This window comes from Phalacrocorax carbo, chromosome 2 (genome assembly GCF_963921805.1).
Source record: "Phalacrocorax carbo chromosome 2, bPhaCar2.1, whole genome shotgun sequence".
Classification (NCBI taxonomy): domain Eukaryota; kingdom Metazoa; phylum Chordata; class Aves; order Suliformes; family Phalacrocoracidae; genus Phalacrocorax; species Phalacrocorax carbo.
Window position 1 is genome coordinate 13017574 of NC_087514.1, and position 21515 is coordinate 13039088.

At 39.2% G+C, this 21515-nt stretch overlaps 1 protein-coding gene across 2 annotated transcripts in view; it reads left to right on the forward strand.

Moving 5' to 3' along the window:
* Positions 1–20594, forward strand: part of TMEM65 (transmembrane protein 65) — a 34251-nt gene extending 13657 nt beyond the window's left edge. For both annotated transcript variants that reach the window (XM_064442125.1, XM_064442124.1), the window contains 6 exons: positions 9524–9568; positions 11661–11728; positions 12705–12759; positions 13986–14028; positions 14981–15086; positions 16632–20594. In XM_064442125.1, the coding sequence (XP_064298195.1) occupies positions 9524–9568; positions 11661–11728; positions 12705–12759; positions 13986–14028; positions 14981–15086; positions 16632–16727 (413 nt within the window). In that variant the 3' untranslated portion in view covers positions 16728–20594. The remainder of the gene's footprint in view (positions 1–9523; positions 9569–11660; positions 11729–12704; positions 12760–13985; positions 14029–14980; positions 15087–16631) is intronic.
* Positions 20595–21515: the final 921 nt, after the last annotated feature.

A 21515-nucleotide genomic window follows, 5' to 3' on the forward strand; every position in this document is an offset into this window, starting at 1 on the left:
CTCTGTTGTCCTCTGCTTCTCCCTGTTTATTTGACTTTATTTACAAAATCAAGAATCTTAGTAATTTCAGAGAATTTTCATAATCAGAGTGATATTTTAGTAGAACTTAAAATTCACTTGCAGAATAAATTACTAAATAATATAGCTGCATAGCAACCAAACATATTCCATATTCTTATAAAAGCCAAAAGAAAACATTTTGAGATAAAGCTCCATGTGAAGTATATTTTATCTATTTTTACATTATATCAGACAACATTCATGCCTTCAGCCGTTTGCCAAAGATAGCTGACGTTGCAGCTTGGCTTTCACTGTGCAGAGTCAGATATTGATGTCTGGCAAGTTTCACAAATGCAGCCAGAGGTTTTTCTAAGTTACGAGGGGAAGGGAAGAAGGAAGGTAGCCATGTAGTACCTAGAATCTACTAGATTACTAGTCCAGTAGTGTAATGTAGTAGAATCGACTGCAGTACCTCTAGGAGTAGGTTAAGAGTTAAGAATAGCTTCATTGCTACTGCGTTCTGTATTCATTAGGCATTTATATAGAGCAGTTAAACTATCTGAGTGGCTGGGACATAAATTGTCAGTGGTTTCTTACAGTGTTCTTTTTTTCTGGCAGGTATGCATAGTTTCTTAAGGACTCAGGGAGGCTCATACTTTTGTCTTTATTGCCCCAATGCAGTGAAAAATTAGGAGGAGTGTAATTACACTTAATGTGAGTCTGTAATGAAATGTTTGAACATCATTCAGTTTCTGTCCACTCTGTCTCGTTCATTCTGGGTAGCTGTCTTAATTCTGAGACAGATGAAAAGCAATAAACTTTATATGCATTTAAAATTATTTCCAAGAGAAGCTTATTTCTGTAGTCTTACTTGCTTCCAAGGTTATCCTCAGGCAGGGAATTAAACTTACTGGTTAAGAAAGGGCTGATACTTAGTGGTATGTGTTTTAATAGCAGTTTGCATTCAGCTTTCTGTAAAGATCATAGAGTTCTCTTAAAGGAGAAAAAAATCCCACCAAACCCATCAGATTTATCAGTTGCCCTTCTGGTGTTGCTGCACTGTCATAACTGCCTGCGTGTGGTGGTGGCTGTTGGCAGGGTGGTTGCTGTCTAGGTACAGGTGCTGCTGGTGCCAGTGGATGTGGGAAGCTCTGCTGTTGCCAGCCTTGGATTTGCTCTTACAGTAAGCATTGTTGTGCATTTATCTTCATACTAACCAAGTCACTTTTCCTCATTTCGAGACCCTATTGCAAAAGGCAAAAGCTCACACTCTGTGCCTGAGAACAACAGCATAAACAGCAAGTGTGCTGGAAAAACCCAGCAAGTAAAATGTGGATCTGGTCCACTGCTGCTGCTCCGAATGTTGCTGTTCCCCAGGTGCTGCAAAGGCTCTCATCAGTCAGCTTTGTCCTCCAAGGGGGTGTGCTGCTGGCTTCGAGCACAGGATCATGCTCCTGGGCTTGAAAGCCAACACTGCTCCCTCTTCTTTATAAATTACCATTTTTATTCCTTTTTTACTCCCTTCTTTCCTGGGGAAACAAGTGTGGTTTTGGGCAGGTGGGAGATGAGCATAAGGGAGAGGAGGGATGGGAGTAAATAAAATAATCTCTTAACTTCTCAGATTTCTTTTTAAGAAGAGGGCCTGGCGGGAACATTGTTAAATAAATATTACAATTTTTTATATACCTCCCTAGATATTAGTGCTCAGGAAATATGTAGGCATCAGTGATGCCTAATGCTTTTCGGTTTAAAGGTGGTGAAATGCCACTACTAGATCAGGTATCTTTGCTTGTGTGCATAGCTCTGATAACTCTTGTTAACAAATCTTGTGTGGTGTCCCACAGAATTGCTTTGCTTCTCCTCTTACATGAATGTGCTACGGAAGACAGCCAAAAACCTAATCTCACACCTTGATAATGCATAGATACTGTGATCTTATTTGTTTCCAGTTCAACACTGTTGCTGAGCTGCTGCTCTGCTCAGCTGCAAACCAGTTAAATGATGGATAGGTACTTACCTTGAACCACAGAATCATTAAGGTTGGAAAAGACCTCTAGGATCATCAAGTCCAACCATCCAACCAGAGAGGCCCAAGAAAAATCAGTGCTGACAGAGAAGTGCCAACACCTCATCTTACTGAAACAGTTAGAGGAGTATATTTGAATGAGATTAATTCCACTCTATTGTTAGTCTGAAGTATTTACCTGTTTTTTTTCCAAGCTAGTGGGGAGGGTGTTAATAATCCTAGGGAAAGATTCATTCATCCAAAGATAGGTGGTGTCCCTCCTCTGCCTCCCAGGAACTCACTGGAATGGAGAGGGTGAGGAGGGAAAGAAGAGACAACCTCTATTTGGGATGATGGGTATTACTTTTGGTTTTTTTTTTGAGGCAGAGAATTTTGACTGTGGATGGCTCACTGCAGTCAGGGAATTGCTACAGCCAGCTTACTTCTTGGCAGCACTCAAATACCTTCTTGTGGATTTTTTTGGTGTGTGTTTGTGGTGGGTTTTTTTTTTGTGAATAATACGTAACCATTCACTTCTGGAATGCACAGATCAGAATACTGTGTTACTGTTCCCATTTGCTCCCCTATCAATGTTATCATGTCTCTGGCATTTTTATACAAACACTTCAGCTGTTTTTCTAACATTTTCCATTGCTCTCGGAAGAAGACAGCTCAAACTCTGTAACTCTATCCTTACCCTGCATCTCTGTTACAAAGTGCAGATCCTTTCTGCATTTGTTATTTTAGCTGATTAACCCTCTTGAATCTTGAGGCAAGCATCTTATTTGTAATTTTTTTCAGCTGCGGTTTGAGACCTTGTTAAGCAAACCACTGCAAATCCTATTTTGGTGTGAACCTGCTTGAGTAGACATGAAAGGCTGACCTTTACATTTATAAGGCACTCATAGAGAATTGGATTAGATCAGGAAAAATAAACCCACCTCTTAATGATGAAGACAGTAATTTGGATTTCTGGATACCTGGTTGCATTTTGGGCTTTCTTCTAGATTCCTGGTCAAGTTTTTCACCTTAAGTCTCTGTGTTTTGCTGAACATCTTTAAAAGCTTATGAATGGTGTATCATGTTTTTGGAAGGGATAATAGGATAAGTGCATTGCACACAATATTTGATTATGAACATCCAGTAAGCACAGCAGACAAAGTTGAAATTAAGTTCTATGATATTTAAACCTATACTGTCCTGCATCTGGTGAGAAATAATGTACATTCCTGTTGCTAAGTGCCTTTGTTCTAGGGAGTAACTGCGGAGCTCTAGGTGAGGTGGTGCAGAGTAGTTGTATTCCCAATCATAGGGTTTTCTTTTTCCTTTGGAGCAGGCTTGCTGCATCCATTGCATGTGGCACTTAGCCCTGGATTTGCCCTGGAGCCCATATGTTCAGGCTACCCACCTGCTAGCATGGGATCCCAGGGGTGAACGATCCCTGAAATCACTCCTGACTTTCGTTCTGAAGGGAACTGGTTAGCTGATGCCAGGAGAGAACTGCAGAGCGACCGGCAGTCCTGCAAGGCTTGGTCAGCACTTGGTCCTTAGATAAAACAGTTTCAAATAAAGATGATAATCTCTTCTGCTTCTTCAAGATTTTTCAGGGGAGGAGATGGAACGTAATCACCATGTTGTTTTCTATACTCTCCACAATGATATAAAAAAAGGTCTTTAATGCCCATAGTGTCCTGTTTGTGTTTATGCAGAATATTTGTTTGGACATGGTTATCTCTTCAGGAGTAGTAGAGAAATTATTCTATCATGTCCTCTGCCTATTCATCTCATACTAGTGCTTCACTTAGCTTTCTTTTCTTGTGTGCATGTGACTGAACGGGCTAACAGCCAAGGTTATATTTAGCACTGCACGAGTCAGCATCCTTTCATGCCTTAATTGCCGTAGTAACAGGAAACCAGTTGTGAGTTATAACAAATGATGCAGAATTTTTTCTTTGCTGTCAACTCATGAATTGTTTTTTTCCCATCTGGAAGATTAAGGAAATCCAGTGGAAGATCAATAGACACATTTCAGCTTTGTGTTTTGCTGTATGTACTGAGGTTTTTGCAGTTTTTGTTAAAACCTCTAGAAAAACAGAGGAGGAACAAAAGGAGATGAGATGTGCCTTATTATGCTATTCTGTGAATGAACTCGTACATGACAGTCAGAATTTACTCTTAAGGTTCTACCACTAGATCCTGAACAAAGCAATAACACATATCTCATTTCTAGGCTCAAATCCTGAATTTTGGTGATAAAGATCCTCTTAAAAACTCACCTGTAAAGGAGTACCTTTTTTTAATAGGCACAGTTGCTTTGATTTCTTGTTCTGTGCAAGGGAAGCCCTTGCTGTTTCCATGATGTGTATCTGAATGATTTGCTTGAAGTGACCCTGCCAGACTTCTTGGAGGAAACAGATTGATTCATTTGAGAGAAAACCCACTGTAACTTTGAGACACTAACCTTCAGAGCTTACAATGAGGTTATAATGGATCTAATTATTAATATTTTTCATATTCTTCCTTACCTTCTTGATATTTATTGCTAAATCATTTGGTCACCTATTAAAAAAAATCTGTAAATCACTGTTCATATTCATGTCTTAGATTTAACTAAGCTGTAGCATTTATCTTGCTAGGATAGCCCTTCCCATAGTTTGTGTTATCACTGTTATGTGTTTCCTGCCTCTGGGTGACGGTAACAGATTTAGCTATACAATTTCATGTCAGTGTTAGCTGCAATTTGAATAAAACATATTATTATGTGCCTTTAGGCTTGCAAGTTCCCTTGTATGGCAGTTCTTAAAAAATTTGATAATCCAAAAAACTGGTGATGACAACTTTCCGGTTTTTGGCTGTGGGTTTTAGGTTGTGTGTTGTTTTTTCTTTTTTTTTTTTTACCAACTATCTGAATAAACGCACCCTGATTACTTGTTAGTCAGTTGAGGGTTTTGTTAGCTAAGAATAATAATCTTAAAACTAAATTGCAAGTAGTACTGTCTTGGTTTAAATTGGCTACAATTGGCAGAGTTAATTTAACTTGCTGGATTTGGGCTAAGTTGTAGATAATGGTACTATTTATATTGACAGTTTTATATCCCCCACTGGGTTCTGTCTATGAAAAAAAAAAAGTAACTCTTTAGTTAGCAAAAAAGTGATACTGTAAATTCAGAACAAAGATCAAAAACAGATTTAAGAGGCAATTGATTTTTTTTTTTTCTGCTCCCCAGACTTTGCTAATTCAGGGCTTGTGACCTGTATTGCACTTGAACCTTGGTTTATAACTTCATTTATGATAATGAATGTCAGTTAGAAAATAGCAGTATTCCTTACTCTGCCATTTCATTTTACTCCTCCTGCGATTACATGAATTCTGGTGTCTTATTCAGCACTGAGGCACAGGACGAGCTGGTGAATGGCTGTTGTGAAATGCGATACTGGAGTACCTTCCCCAGACGCTTAAACTCAGAACTGTGAATTCTGATTGAATTCAGTTCTTGAAACGGGGTTTGGCAACTTGGATTTTTGTTCTCCCTCCAGTAAAACAAGCGAAGGGCATGTTTCCTTTGCTATACTCTGAAGACTTTTTTTTCTTGCCTTTTTTTGCTGAGCTTTGAAAATTCAAACAGAACAGCTTCCTATGAATAAATGCCCTATTCTGAAATACACTTTGCTATCCAGAATTTTAAAAAATTGCTTTGAATAATTTTTTTGGCTCTCCAAGAAATGTGTTCCCTTGGTGCCTTCATGTCTTGCAGAGTTCTAAAGTATGTCATGGTTTAAGGAGGAGGTGGTATTGGAAGTGATTCTGTAAAAAGGTTACTTCCTTTCAGGCCACAGTGGTTATTTTTTTTTGATTTAATTATTTTTGTTTTCCTCCCAATGTCCCAGCTTTAAACTAAGCCTTGGCCTCTGCAAGTAGAGCTGAGTTGGTCCAGCCCCCTTCCCTGCAGCAGACAGTGCTCTGTACCTGGCAGTGGTGGAGCATACTTCAGCTGTCGGTGAAGTCCTCTTTGTACTTAAAGGCTTGTTTTGATGATCCACAGAGGACATCATTTGCTGTAAGCCTGATTCTACAGGTACTGTGTGACAAGGCCCTGAGCAACCTGGTCTGATTTGGCCCTGCTTTTTGAGCAGGGTGGGACTAGATACCCTCTCCAGGCTGGAGATGTGTTTCCTGGCTCAGGCAGAGAGGGTGTCAGGATTGCAGTTTCCCTCTCGGGTGTGAGTGGGGTAGATCTGCACTTAGTTATCTCACCATCTTCTGCCAGACTTCTCCTATCCCTGTTTCATTAATACATGTAAGCCCAGGTTTTTTTTCCCAGATTAATTTTTGTCTCGATGAGGGAAGATGTATGTCAGGCACACTTCCTGATGAGTTTAGCAAGGCTCTTTTATAAAAAGGAGGGTTCTTACAGATGCAGCAGGAAGATGCTGATACCTACACAAGGGTTCCCTGTGGCTGGACAAGAACAGTCTTGTCTCCAGAGAATGGGGCCACCATACTGTCCTTAGGAAACTCTCTTATAATGCTTGACTGCCCTAGTGTTATTGAAGCACCCTAGGTGCCCTGCTTCATAAAACAGATGTTTAGCAGGAATCCATGTTGTGGTTTAACCCTGGCCAGCAACAAAGCCCCACAGCTGCTCACTCACTCACTCCCTGCCCCCGGTGGGATGGGGGAGAGGATTGGAAGGGCCAAAGTGACAAAACTCATGGGTTGAGATAAAGACAGTTTAATAAGTAAAGCAAAAGCTGTGCACACAAGCAAAGCTAAACAAGGAATTAATTCACTCTTTCCCATGGGCAGGCAGGTGTTCAGCCACCTCCAGGAAAGCAGGGCTCCATCATGCATAACAGTTACTTGGGAAGACAAACACCATCACTCTGAAAGTCCCCCCTCCCCTTCCTCCTTCTTCCCCCAGCTTTATATGCTGAGTATGATGTACTGTGGTGTGGAATATCCCTTGGATCAGCTGGGGTCAGCTGTCCCAGCCATGTCCTCTCCCAACTCCTTGTGCACCCCCAGCCCACTCGCTGGTGGGGTGGGGTGAGAGGCAGAAAAGGCCTTGGCTCTGTGTAAGCCCTGCTCAGCAGTAACGAAAACATCCCTGTGTTATCAACACGGTTTCCAGCACAAATCCGGAACACAGCCCATGCTAGCTGCTATGAAGAAAATCAACTCTATCCCACAGCACGGTCCCACAGCACGGTCCCACACCACGAAAACAGGTTATGTCAGTGATAAGTAATTTCTGCTTGTTTTGCTTTGTTTTGTTCCCTTGTGTTTCTCTCTACCTTGCACTAACTCATCTCTGCTCTATGCCTAAAGCAGTTCCTGAGCCTGCCTCCTTTTAAAACCAAGATAGTCCTTGATCTGTGCTCTAAAGGAGGAGGCTTATGTTCTTTTTCAGTTAATGTGACTTGAAACTTCCATTATTCATAGATGTAAAAGGGTGTTTTCTTTTTCTCCTACTAAACGCTTGTCCTCAATTCCTCCTTTTGGTAATAAGCTTCTAAAATCAATTATGCACTGGTTTTTAGCTTTTTAATAGCTCTCTAGCCACACTGAATAGAGTGTAATTATGTAAACTTCCATGTACCATCAAACTCAAACATCAGTTGTAGTTAAATCCACAAGACTGATGTTGCAGAGCTTTGTAGTATTGTGTGACAAACCAAATAGTCTTCTATCTTCTGTGTTGGTACCCAAAATACTTCACTTGGGAATTATTTAAATTAACTGGATATCATAATCAGGGCAAACTACGAAAAGATGTCTTCCTCAGATGTAAATAGAATGATTCCTGGAATTTGCTGTCTCTGGGGAAAGCTGCTGAAAGGGCAGAACTGGCGTATCGGACAGCCCTCTCTTTTTCCATGCTTCTGTAAAAGCTTTGCTTAACCTGTGAGGGTGGAGGGGAGACCACATGCAGGTAAATGCACGAGAAGTTTGTTTTGGGAAAATGGGTCCCAGCCTGGGTCCTATCCTTCCTGAACACAAGCTGAATATTTTGGTCTGACGTTTTCTGGCTGTTGGGCACCAGTGATGCCTGCGGCTTTGGAAGACTGCCTTTTGCAGGGCTCCCCTCTGTTTACCATGGGATGTTCTTTTTCTCCTCTTCCAGCCTGAGGTTTGAATCTGTGAGTTCCTTGGCATTTTCGGGGTGGGAGATCTTTATTTCTATAGTATTTGGGCTGTACTTCTTCCGCTTGCATGATGGGTACAACTGGTGTTTGTAGAGCTTCAGTAGTTTGCTTTTTGGGCAGAGAGAAGAAGCAGCTCTTCAGTAACTGCTAAAGCTTGAAAGTTGTTACAGTTTAAGACCTCTGATTAATGAAATTAATTTGGAAGTCAGTGTCCTGGTTGGCTGAATGTTGGTTTTATGGTCTAACCATTTTTTTTTTTCAAGTTAATTTAAGTGAATATTTTCGTTTCTCCTTTACAATAGCTTTGAATGTAGGAGTGACTTGGATGCAGTGATACTGACTGTTGTGTGCACAGTTCAGACATATGCTCAAATGATTCACAGCCTGTGTTTGCAGCTTTGTCTTTTCAGGTGCTTGGCTGCCCCAATAAAATTTGAATTCTTCAGGTAGCGCCATAGGCGTAGGCTCCCTCATGTTTTACCGTTTTTGACCTTTGCCTATAAAAGTTACCTAATTAAAAGTATGGAAGCAACTTGTCAAAAGCTCAGGGGTCATAACACTGGAAGATATTGGGGCAACTTTTTTTCTGCTTCAGAAAGGGATCTTATGCTCAATATCCATATTTAAAAAATAAAAAACCCCAACAACCCTACAAGTAGCTTGTTTTCTTTCCCTTGCCCCTGTGAAATGGATAGCTGTTGCTGCTGCGTTCTGTGCAGCATGTCTAATAGGCTGCATTAGCTTCCTGTAGGGTATTCTGTTAGGTTCAGGAGTGACATCCTTGTCCTCCCACGCTCATAGTGGTTTGATGCCAGGATACCTGAAACATGCACCAAATGACCAAACTTGATCTGCTGTTACTGAAATCAGTGGTCTCTAATGTTGTTGTAGTATTTTTCTGTTATTCTCACACTAGTTTTTAAGAGATGCCTTCTGTCAGAACAGGAATAGTAGGGGTTTGTTTGCAGACTCTCTCTGGAGGAAGGAAGGTTTTCTGACACATGCTTTGAGGACCTCTAAAAACAAATAAAATACAGTTCTCCTTAGATGTCCTGTTCTAATGTTAGTGTTTTTCTAATTTTCAGTAATAAAGATGGCTATTGGGCTGCTTCTAATATATGCTGTTACTTTGCACAATCACTACGCTAGTTTAATCTTGTAATATTCTAAGACTTTGTGGCTTTTAATACCATGTTATCTTCTGTGAAAATAATAAAAGTGTAGATGTGAAGCTTTTTCCTTCACATTTTAAAGCTGTTAAATAACATAACTGCTTTTTTTGCCTGCTCATAATTTGGTAAACGCTATAATTTAATAAACTGAATTTGTGATGAACTAGCTAACTTTCTCATTTCATTTTGACTTCTCTAGAGAAGTTGGAGGTTGCACCACCATCTCCAGGACAACTGAAACATGGTAAAAGAAGAATGTTTGTTGAATGTGGTTCAGTACTTGTGCAGTCTGTCTTTGAATTGCTTCATCTTCCTCCTCCAAGTGCTGGTCTGTCCTCATCCCTGTCATACGGAGTAACAGAAAACCAAAGCAAGCACCGACAGTCACCCTGCCTTCTTTATTTCATAACACCTCAGCTGGAGAATGTGCACCGTTTAGTGAAAGTAGGACAGAAAGCCCAAATGAGACCGTGCTGTTCAAAGCCAGCAGCAAACACTGGTTTTGTAAGCCAAGCAGTGTTGATGCTGCAGTACCTTGTGGGGGTTTTGTGTTTAAGCTTAAAACTGTTGATTTGCTTCTTGTCACACTTTAAATGGATTGAAAAGTGGGATAAAATTACAGAGAGGTTGGAAATAGATTTGGTATTCTTTATAATACCGTGGTCATTCAAATTCTGATTTAGTTTCCAAATCAGTGTATTTTTTCTTTTTTTTTACCTCTGTCAGTGAGCAGATGTATTTAGTTGAACATTTTCCTATTCTAGGTATCTACACTTATTTTTCTTTGGTTTTTTTTGCTTAGTCCCTGGGGTTCTGTTTACTCTATGGATTCCAAAATTCTGTCAACTTCGGTAAGAATTTTGAGCTCCCTTTGTAGTGCCAGAGTTTGGTGCACACACTTTGAAAATACTAGGCACCTCAGTGTGCTTTTTTGTTATTTTTGGTTTTGGGGGTTTTGTCCTGTGGTAGTCTGGGGTGGGGGGAGTTTCATACATTCTGTGCTTTAGTCTTTTACCTGTGCATTTAAGAAGGTATGTGTGTTCTTACAAAGTAGTTAACAGAAGTCCAAACATGTTCTAGTACCTGAGCATGAAAGATCTCGAGTGTGGCTTTGTTTTTTATATGATCATGGATTCATGCTGTCTGCGAGAGGTAGACCCAAAAGGGATTCATACCAGTTTCTTTTCACATGACTGAGGTTCATGCAGTCTTCTTTCTTCCCTCTTCATATGTTTGCATCTCTAGGTTTATAAAATATAGGGATTATTGGTCCCATCTGAAGTGGGGGAAAACCCCTGAATGGCTGATGCGTTTTGAGTGTTAAAAAAATGAAAAGCTCTAACTTTTTAAGCTGTATTTTCAGTCGTGTAGTCTGTCCTTGGTGCTGTATTTAATCTTAAGGTGCCTTGAAACTCAGCTGGAGGCAATGCTGTGCAAATTCAATCCCACCTCTGTGTGAAGTTCACAAGCTAAAACTTGAGAGAGAAAATGGAACAGGACAAAAAAGAATGATACAGTACCACTGTGCTTGTTGTTAGAAATTACTCAGAACAGCAGGTTTCAAGCTCCTACAATAGAAAATATTTTCAGATAGTGTTTACTTGGCGATTCAGGAGTGAAAAGAAGAAAATGCATGAAACAAAAGGTGGAACTTAATTTCTTAAACGATGTATTGAGGAGCAGCTTAAAGTCTTAACTTGCTCTCAGCATAGTGCCCAAACAAAATCAAGACAGAGAAGTTTAGGTTGAATAGTGAGATAATTAATACTGTATGATACACATTTGCAGATTTAACTGAAGGAGTTTTTATAAGAATTGCATAGCTCCAGACAATACTCTTAAAATATGAATTTTTAGGAATGCGTGAAGATGGAGCTCTTGCACAGGAATAGAAAGGGACTTGCAGAGGAAGGGGCCTTATTTTGAGCAAGAGAAGAATGCAGGGAGTCTGAGGCAGTTCAGCAATCTTCAGCGATATTGCAACATTGGTTGGAATAACTGTAAATAGTATCAAAGTTTGTGTAGTTTTAAATATTTCTCTTATGTAGTAGTAGGTGTAAGTGGCTTCCAACCAAAACTGTATGGGTATTTGCGAAGAGTAAGTTGGTTTAACTGGTTCTTTACAAGCCATTAGTAACACCTGTGTGTAGCAAAGGGTTTTTACCAAACCTGCCAGAAATAAAAATGTCATTAATAGAAGTACTAGGAAGGGGTTCTTGTGTATGTTGCATTTGTTTCCCTTAAAGGCATTACTTGACTGACATTTTGGTAATTCATGTGAACCAGTGAACTCTCCTATAAATATTTATTTTCTCTTTGTTACTTATTTCTTTTAGTGTTCTTCCACAATGCATTACCTTTTGTAGGGTTTGGATTTTTGGATAACGCAATTATGATTGCTGCGGTAAGTTCATTATTTAATTCCTTGATCAAGTCAGTAAGATTCCTGTTGTTCAAGTACTAAATGAGTAAATGAGAGCTTCAGGGAGACTCTGTTCCCTCTGTATCAACTCACTAATTTCTATATTAATTTTTCTTTTTAAAGAAAATGTCCATGCTCTGTTCAGGCTTTGCAGGAGTGTTGTTCCTTCTGAAGGGCAGTATTGTAACTAATTTTACCAAACTGAGAAGAGGCTTGCTTTTTTTCCTCTCCTAATTTCTGCTGTAAGACACATTTATGATCTTGTAGTCAATACTACTTTTTTTTGTACTGACTGATAATGTGATTATAATATGTTGATGAATAGGTCTTCAGGTTTCTACTAATGTGTTCCTTTGAGCAGTGCAGGCAATGTTAGGCTGATGCTGATTGTAGTGATGTAGCCTGGCTTTTCTGAGTAACACTGAGGTATTTTCCTGTTCATTTGGAAGATGAAATGGGCTAGTGGAACAGGAAGATGGGTAAAGGCCAAAGATACTGTTCCTTGTGTAGAATTGTCATTGACAGTGTGATGCACGTAACGCATGCCCATTGTCTCCCATCTTCGGACTGCTGTTTTGTTATGCAGTTCACTGTTGTTTGTTTCTTCAACTGAAAAGGTAAGGAGCTACTAGTATTTGTAGAAGTTTGCATTCAGAGCTGTGCATTCAGCTAAGAATTACAGTGGGGTTAAGTGGTATGCACAGGTAGGGATTACGGTTTTGTCCATTAGGTGGCCATTATGTAACAACATGAAATATTAAAAGAATATCAGAAGTAGGCTTTTGTCCTAGGGGGAAACACATATGCTAGAAGGGTAGGAGCTGCATGAATCCAATAGAAGTAATGACCATTTATCCTTTCAATCTTAGCATAAGCAGTAAGCAATATTTTTGCCAGTTGAATCACTATAATCTAACTCCAAATGCCTCAAATAATGAGAGAACTTTTTTTTTTTCAGGGAACCCAAATAGAGTTGTCAATTGGAGTTGTCCTAGGAATTTCAACTATGGCAGGCAAGTAATAAAAATACAGTATGTGTAGACTAATATGCCCCATGCCATATAATTTAGTCTGAAAGTGGGCCACAGGGCTGGAAATGGCTCTTCCTTGGTCTTGCAGCTGCCTTTCTTAATAAAGAAATATCTTATGGTTGAAGCAAGGACACATTCCATTTACAGAAATGGAATTTCAGTTCAAATAGCTTTTGAAAAGCTTGTCAGTTTTAATCTAAAAGTTCAAATCCTGGGTCACTTAAAGTATTTGCATTTCTGTAATGGAACTGCTCTAAATTTGCTAGGGTCTGATATTTATGTATGTGTATATATGTATTTGTAAGTTCCTGTTTGCTTGCAGTGCCAAGTGAAGATCAGTATTGATGTCCTTTTACTGCGTTGGCCGGTGTTCTTGGTGGCTTCTGTGCCTCCATGTGATACCACGGGAAGGCCAAGCAGCCACCCTGCTCCTGCACTGGCCCAAAACTGATAAGCTCTGCTCAACAGCTTTGGTGTCTCTGCAGTGTCAGAGGGGGGGAAAAAAACCCCAGACCTGCTCATGGATCCACCAACAGGATGTGCAGCATTGCTTGAAAGCACGCAGATAGCTTAAATGAAAGTATACATAGCAGAACAGTTAATCATTTGGAAATTTGCAGCCCTCTGTTGCGATGCAAGACAGTCACAAGCAAGTTCCTCTCAGTAAGATCTGCACTGAAATAATGTATTTTAAGTGTGTAACTTTATTCAGTCATATGTACAGTATTTATTTGTGAACAGACACAGTTGATGGATTTGTTGAAATGTTTATCAAAGCTACATACATAACAGCTCCTTCTATTTCCAGTGCTCCTCTGCCTGTTTGTGCACTGGAAGGCCTTGCTTGGTCTCCAGGGTTAGCTGTATGAAGCTGGAAACCGTGTGTGGCTGTTTTTAACTCTGATCTGAAAAGTTGTTATGTTGATTTCCAGGTGTCAGTGTTGTCTTTTTTTATTTGTCAGGTTTTCTTCATATAAGTTGAGAAAAATAGTTGCACTTCCTATTGTTGTTAGTCTGCTGCTGTTATTACAAAGTAATAAGGTCAGAACAAAAACTCTAAAATAAAAGATACTTAATTCTAGTCTGTTATGCTGTATATACCGAGAAAAGTGAGGGTCATTGTGGGGGAAGGAGGGATGCCGGTTGGTTTTATGTGTAATTGAAATAATACTTTGTCGTCTTTTCCCCTTTTCTCTTCCGCCCTCCAGCTGCAGCTTTGGGAAACCTTGTTTCAGATTTAGCTGGACTGGGGTATGTCTGAACTTGTATTAAGAATTTTTTTTCCTCTCTTGCAAACACTATTGGTGCTACTGAACTACAACATATAAACTGTTGAAATGGCTTTATTTTTTTTTACTGGCTCTTGAGTTTTGCTTCAGTAAACTACATGACTCTAGAAATATATTCTGTCCTTGCTAGGAAAAATTTGGAATATTAGGTGGTTCTTGTTGAGGTTAAAACTGCAGTGCCGTAGTTCTGAAACACAACTGCTATCCTGCTATTACAATAATATATATTTTAAGTTCTAAAACTGGGATCAGTGTTTAACCTGATTCAGTGTAGCCTGTAGGTAATGCTTGCTTTTAAGGAAGTATGAGAACTTTTTCTACAAAAAGTGCATTCAGGAAAATGCAAAAATAAATTTGTGATAAAATATTTTGTTGTGATAGAATATACCTTATATACCTCCTCAGATTGTTTTGCCTAGATCTGAAGGCATTTTATTCTCTTCAGATGAAACAATTATATATCTGAAATGTCTTCAGATCTAGGCATACATGTTTCTGATATAAACAGATGCAGCTGACTTTATTTTTCAAAGGAAATTTCTGAGTAATTGCTGAAAGTAAATCTGTCGGTTGTGCCTCTCCCATTTTCCCTCCAACCTTTTTTTTTCTGCAGATAACAAGGCTTATTATGAACTTGTGTGTCTGTAACCTTTCGTCCAGTAAAGGTTACTTAAAAGCTCTGTAAAAATACAATAGCAGTCACACATTAAATCAGTGAGAAAATTAAGTAACTTTGCAAAATGTGACCATCAGAAGTCTGAAGGCTTTCCTGGATTTACCCTCTCGATGGCTTTATCAGTATGCTGAAGGAAAAGCTATTCATTCTAAGTTTAGTGCTTCAAATATTTAAAAATCCTCACTAGAAGATACTGTCAGATCCAAAATCGTTTGTTCTTGTTTTCTTGTTTTTCCAGTCTTGCAGGCTATGTAGAAGCTTTAGCTTCACGACTGGGTCTGTCAATCCCTGATCTGACACCCAAACAGGCTGATATGTGGCAAACGCGTCTCAGTGCACACTTGGTGAGTGTCCTGTGGGTGGGCACTGTTTGCTTTTGCGTTTAAAATGTGATAAAATCTTTTTGTTACTTTTGCCATTAATTATTTAACGACTACCAATGTTTTGCACGTTTCCTGGAAGGTTTAGTTGTGAGCCTGTGTCAGGGAGCATCATGAGACTGGATTGTTTCGGGCTTGGGTGTTTTTTTTGTATGCAGCCAGCCATGAGTGACTAGTAACATGGATAGCCTTTGCAATGACTTCAGGTACGCTATGGAGATACCTGGGTTGAGCGCTGGCTACTGTGATAAGATAGAGTTTATTTCAAAGTTATGAACCCTTGGTAGTTTACTCCTAGACATTCTTTGTCAACTGCTTGCTATTCATATACCATGTATTCATTTATAATATTCTAGAATTAGCTTGGATATGAAATTAGCCTTCCCCTGGGTAAACTTAGAGCATTTGAATAATATTCTCTGCCTGGGTTTACAGTTAAGGGAGACTCATCTTACAGATTGGTTTTTCAGGATAATGACTTAATTAACATTTAAACATTTGAAGCAGTCCTACTTCAGCAATGAGACTGTTAGTTTATTTTGGTTAAAGAAACAGATTATAAGAAACTGAATAAAGAAACAGATACATCTTTCGCTTTGCCAGAATGAACCTTCGTGGGGAAAAATATCTTTGCAGATTTAAGGGAAGAGAAATAACGCTTGCTGAGGAAAAATTAGCAGGGAGAAAAGTGCTTTTAGTAGTGATAGATCAGAGCACTGAGCAGGGAAGAATTGGCATGTGGTCAGTGAGTTGCCCTCTAGTCTGTCCAACATAGGAGTTCTCTTGGTGGAAGCTGAGTCTGTGGCGAAAGCCTGCCATTGCACTGCAGTTCATTCACAGCACTTTTCTGTGAAAAGACTTCTGAGCATCTTAGCCCGTATGCCAGCATTTTTACTTTTTTACCTGCTATCTCAAGTTTCTCTACGCTGTCCACCTACTGCTGGTGATGTAGTTTGGATGTTGCCTTTCTTATTTTTTTCCTCTCCTGTTGACTTTTACGTCTAGGTCAATTGTGAAATGTTTTCCAATCTTTTTTTTTTGTCTTCAGCTTGTGCCTTTGTAAATTGTCATGTTTCCAAGGAATTCCTTGCTCCTGACCTTGATGATAATTTGCATTACCAGATGCAAGCAGATACATTTATAATGGCACCTAAAATGTGGTTTGGTTCTCTTCTCCCCCACCCTCCATCCCCCCCTTCCCTGTCTTCCTGGCCATCCTACTAATCCTTTGAATCTGTCTCCTCCCTTACCACCTCTGCAGCTCTTCATGGGTCATTCCCCTCCTTTTTATTCAGAATTGTCTTTTATCACAGCACACGCTGTTTCTAACACTGTCGTATCTGTCTCTCTCATAGATTGTGTTTCTAGTCTGCATGCTAAGAAAAATGTGGCTCCCAAACAAAAGCTAGAATAAAGAGTCTGTTTCCCTGGTTGTGTTCGTACTACATAGCAGATGAGTAATTACTGGTCAGTGAGAAACTTAATTGTTTTTTCCCCCCCTTTCTCTAGGGTAAAGCTATTGGAGTGACCGTTGGCTGCATTTTAGGAATGTTTCCTTTGTTGTTCTTTGGCGATGAGGAAGAAAAACTGGAAGAAAAGAATTAACCTTTTTACAAGACATATACAAATGTAAACTACTGTACCTCAATTATTCAGTTACGCTGTCAATATTTAGGAATTAACAGACAGTAAAAAAAATATAGAGACTTGGGAACAAAACCTTCAGCATGTCGTTTCATGGAAACACTAATTTATTGTGGCTTTGTTGTGTTCAGTACTTCTTTTTATAATATATCATCTAAATTTTTATTTAATTTTAAATTTTTGAAGTGTTTTCACTTATGGCAACTGATATTTACCACTTCCCCTTTGACCTTGTTCTCTAATGGATTGTTACTTCAGTAATCCACCATGGATGATGGTATCACACCTGAGTTGCATATTGGTTGCTTAACAGTTGTAATTGCATGACAGAAATTTCACTGCTGTTCATCAGGTCCTTCAGTGCAAGTTATTACAGAGGTCAGTGATGAGTAATTTGAAGTCCCTCGCTTTGCAAGATGACTGGTTGCCCCCTTACCAGCCATCATTTTGCACTGCCTTTAGATTAGGTACTTCGGTGATCTACGACAGTCTAGTTTGCATTTTGTCACAATTCTAAGTGTCTCTGAATTGTCTTTTGAGGTGATCACTTTAACGCTTTGACAAGGTAAGTGTTTCCAGTGTAGGCTCTTTACCAAGTCCATTTTTTTAGTGGTGTGTTAACACCTTCCATACTTCCATATCACACCTTTCCTTTGTAAACAATTTTTTGAGAATTGAGTTGCGATATCCTTAAATTTATCTTCCTGTGTTTTGAGCGTGGTATTAAAGAAGTCAGACCAACTGTTTCAAAACCACAAACAACTTTTTATTGTCCTGCTCAAAATAAGGTGTGAATAGTTCATAGGGTGGACAAGGCCAGGGAACACTTCAGGATATGAATGAGTGCTGGCATTGCAAGTTTGTAATTGGTGGTTCAGTTGAAACAATGAAGTGTACCATCAGTCTGGATTAGAGAATCTGATTTGCAGATTATGACTTTGTATTTAAGATTAAGCCTTTGCCTTTTTTTTTTCTGTGAGACAATTAGTAAAAAAAACCCAAACGAGAAAAAACCAACTTGAGGCCTTTTTCCTTTTTTGCCTTCTATTTTTGTCATCTGTCTTGGTATATTACAAATCTGAAAGTGCAGTGACATGTAACTGTGCTTTTCTTTTGATACGGACATGAATAAATTGATAACAACTTGAATATTCATAATATTTCAGGATCTGACTTGCCAATAACATAATGCTAAACTGATAACTGTTGATTAGAGGAGAGGGTTTCCTACCTGTTTGAATACCACTTGGAAAAGATACTAAAAAGAGAGGCACAGCCAGGGCACTTTGAGAGTTTTATTGCTGGAATTGTTAGCACTTCTGAAACATAGACTTTTTTTTTTAAAAAAGTCCCCCAATGACTTTTATTTGCTATAGGAAAAGTCTTATTGTAATGTGTATGTTTTACAGACCTCATTGCTTATCTCTTGGTCAAGAATCTGACCTCTCTGTTCTCATTTCTAGAAGCCCTTTAATGGCAGTGCTGAAACTTTGACATCACCCTTTAATGAAGGTGGCAGTGTTGTATCTGGTTTCTTTTGAAAAGTAGACTTTGAAAACTTGCAGTGAGTAGTCCTAGTGGCATGTACTGTGCTTTGTACATTAAACCGTGAGAATCTGGACCAAACTGTAAAACTGAAAGAGATCTCAGCCAGGCATAGAACACAAATGCAGAGGAATTTTGGCTTGCATTTTCAAAGTTGGAAGCTTTTTTAAGACAAAAAAAGAGGACGAACAACAAAAAAGCCCCTCCAACCACCAAAAAAAAAAAATCCTGCTAGAAAATTATGCGCTCTTTCCCCAACAGATTGCTACTGGTTTACAGTACTTCAGTGACTGGGTTTTTTTCTGTCATCCACACACTTGTCTTGCCTTTAACTTTTCTTCCTCTGAATGTGCTTTTGTTTCTGGTATGTTTCTATACAAAGCTGTAAGTATTTCCCACATGTTGGTTTTTTTTTTTTAAATGAAGTGCACATCAAAACAATTTTGCATAGCTTTTTTGTAGCTGTTTTTGCAGTAATTCCAACGCTGCTTCCCATTATGATACTGGCGTCTTCACTGGATTCCTTTAGCAGTAGCCAAACCTGTGTTCTTTGCCATCATACCAACTGGAACACTGTTTTCATCACTTCTTTTTTAGAGCTCATGAGAACAGTCGGAAGGCTGTGTCAGCTGTCATAGTAGTGTTCATTTTATAATGGCAATAGGAAAGACTGTATGCTACTGTTAAACAGGTTGTGCATGTAAATTGAGTACATTTTGTTGCTCTATGTCAAACTATTGTACTGCAAACAATGCTTTTATGGAGAACTGATGAACTAAAATACTTAAAGGAAATTAATCATGTGTGGTCTTGTTAAACTATTTAGCTGACCACAAAAATGTGGGGGGCAAGTGACATGTATTAAGAAATCTTGGGTGTTTCATTCTGTTGTCTGATACCGTAATCAAGAAGGTGACTTCTGGGGTTTCAATATTTGACAAAAGTGAAGAAATAACTCATGATTTGAGAGGAATAGTGGCTCTGCTGGAGGCTGAGAGAAGGTGCTTGTTGGGGCCAGGCTGCAACCCTGAGTACACAGGGGTAGCTTGCTTTGCCTGCAGGATCCACTCCTGTGTGGGTGTGGTACTGCTTTGGGTGGAAAGGGAGATCTGTGCCTGATTTGTACCGTCCCCTCACAAGGAGGGTGGGTTTTTCTGGGTTATGTGGATGAAAGTAATCCCTGATGCTCTGATCACGCTTTTTAAAACACTTAACTGAGAAGACAGAGCACTAGCAAAACGCTCCTTTTTTTCTCCCTTGTCAATAAAAGGAAAAACAAACACTACAGATGTATTCAGACACTTCAGTATTGCTCCATTTTTTTTTAAATTCTATCAGTTTGTCCTGTGTTAACAGGAATTTTTTGTGTTAAAGGGCTGGTAGACTTGAAGTTGCGTTTATTTTAAAATGCTGTCTTTTATTGTAACTTAAAATATAAATGTATTTTTGGCTGTATGTTATCTCTAAGGTCAAAGACCATGCATCTGATAGTATGGTTACCCAAATCTTCTCACCAATATTTTCTCATTCATGTACTTTTACATAAATTATTTGAACTCAGACAACATATTTTGTATTGTCTTTAATTAAATTGTCAAACTTTCTGTAAACTTTTGTACTACAGCAAAGCTGTTCTGTGTTTCTTTATTAGACCAGGTGCTGGAGGGGAAATGTTAACAATATCCTGTGGGTATTCAGCCTCAGTTGTACAAAACAGGAGTTTATTATCTCAGTTATAAGCAGGTGGTCATTTGTCACTGTCTTAGGAGATACCACCATGGAGTGGTACTTCCATCTCTTCGTGCTTGGAAGAGGGTGATTTAAACAATTAAAATGTTTGCATGGTAAATTGGTGGCATTTCTGATTAATAGTAGTCAGAAGTCCACTTGCTCTTGAACTTCAGGAATTAACTGAGTTTTTGTAAGCAAACTAAGCCTTCTTGAACTTTCCTGGACTTTGGAACTCTTCACTTTTAATCACTCCTTCGTTAGTTCCTTTGTGGATGACTGTGCATAAAGAAGTGCTTTGAGTAAACACATCTGTACCGGAAGGGTGGTCTCATCTCTATTTTACAACCTGTATAGGTTGGCTGTTGTTTTACTCTCTTCTGATTGCATTGTGTAGTAGAACTTTTCATTAATGTTGTTCAGAGGGTCTATCGCACTTCTAGCCAACATGTTTCCCTCTTCTCTGTCTGGTGTTTTACATGGTCTAGTGACAAGCTGACAGAGTGGCAGTGTATAAACTAAAGACCTTAATAAAGTATTGAGGAATTATCATCCTGTGCTGAGTCTTATGCCTCTGGAATTTTTTAACCTAAAATATTAAGAAAATAACTAGTGCTACCCCATGCTGCAGTTAATGCTCGTAACAAATTCAAGCTTCTCTTTTAAAGTATTTGTTTTATGTTTGTTAAGGCTTTCACCCTTGTCTTAGTGTTCAGGACCCTTGGCATCCAGAGTGTTGCTTCAAAAGAGTACTGGGGTGGGGTGGAGGGTTTTGGGCAAACTTGGAATTTAAAAGCCAGCCAAGAAAAATGCAGAGGATTTCTTTTTTTTGTCTTGTTTTGGAAGACTGCCTCCCTCAGTCAAAACAACCCCCACCTTCTAGAGAGACCTGTGAGCTTTCCCCCACCCTTCTCCCCCAGGAGATTGTAGCCACTAGGGTATGAGCAGGGCAGCTGTTGAGTCCATAGGTGTCTGAGCAACTGGCTTTAATGATGCAGCTATGAATGCTAGTCCACAGGCTCATGAGTTCTGTGTATGTGTAAAAGACTAAGTTGCTGTGAAATACCAAAATTATTTGAGACTCTCAATGTCATGCATTTTGTCTCCAATTTGTGTTCTGTTCTTGATACTGTGCTTGTCAGATTGTCTTATTTATAGATCTTCTGAGGATGAAAAGGGCCTTAGGCTTTTGCCTAGAGGGTTTAAGCCATTGCAAACCTGCAAGTATTGACATTATCTATCAGTAAATAGACTGTTTTGCGATGGATTATGAAGCGTACTGAATGGGGCCATTCACTCGTTAGAAGAGATGTATCTGAAAGAGTAAGCTTTCCTGCAATGGACCAAAACACTCATTAGAAAAGACGTATCTGAAGAGTTAGATTTCCTGCATTGGACTAAAAACTGCTGTTCCTGTTGGGAAGAGGTTGCTGCTGAGCAGGATGGTAGTCCAATAACAATCTCTGCATAGCACTG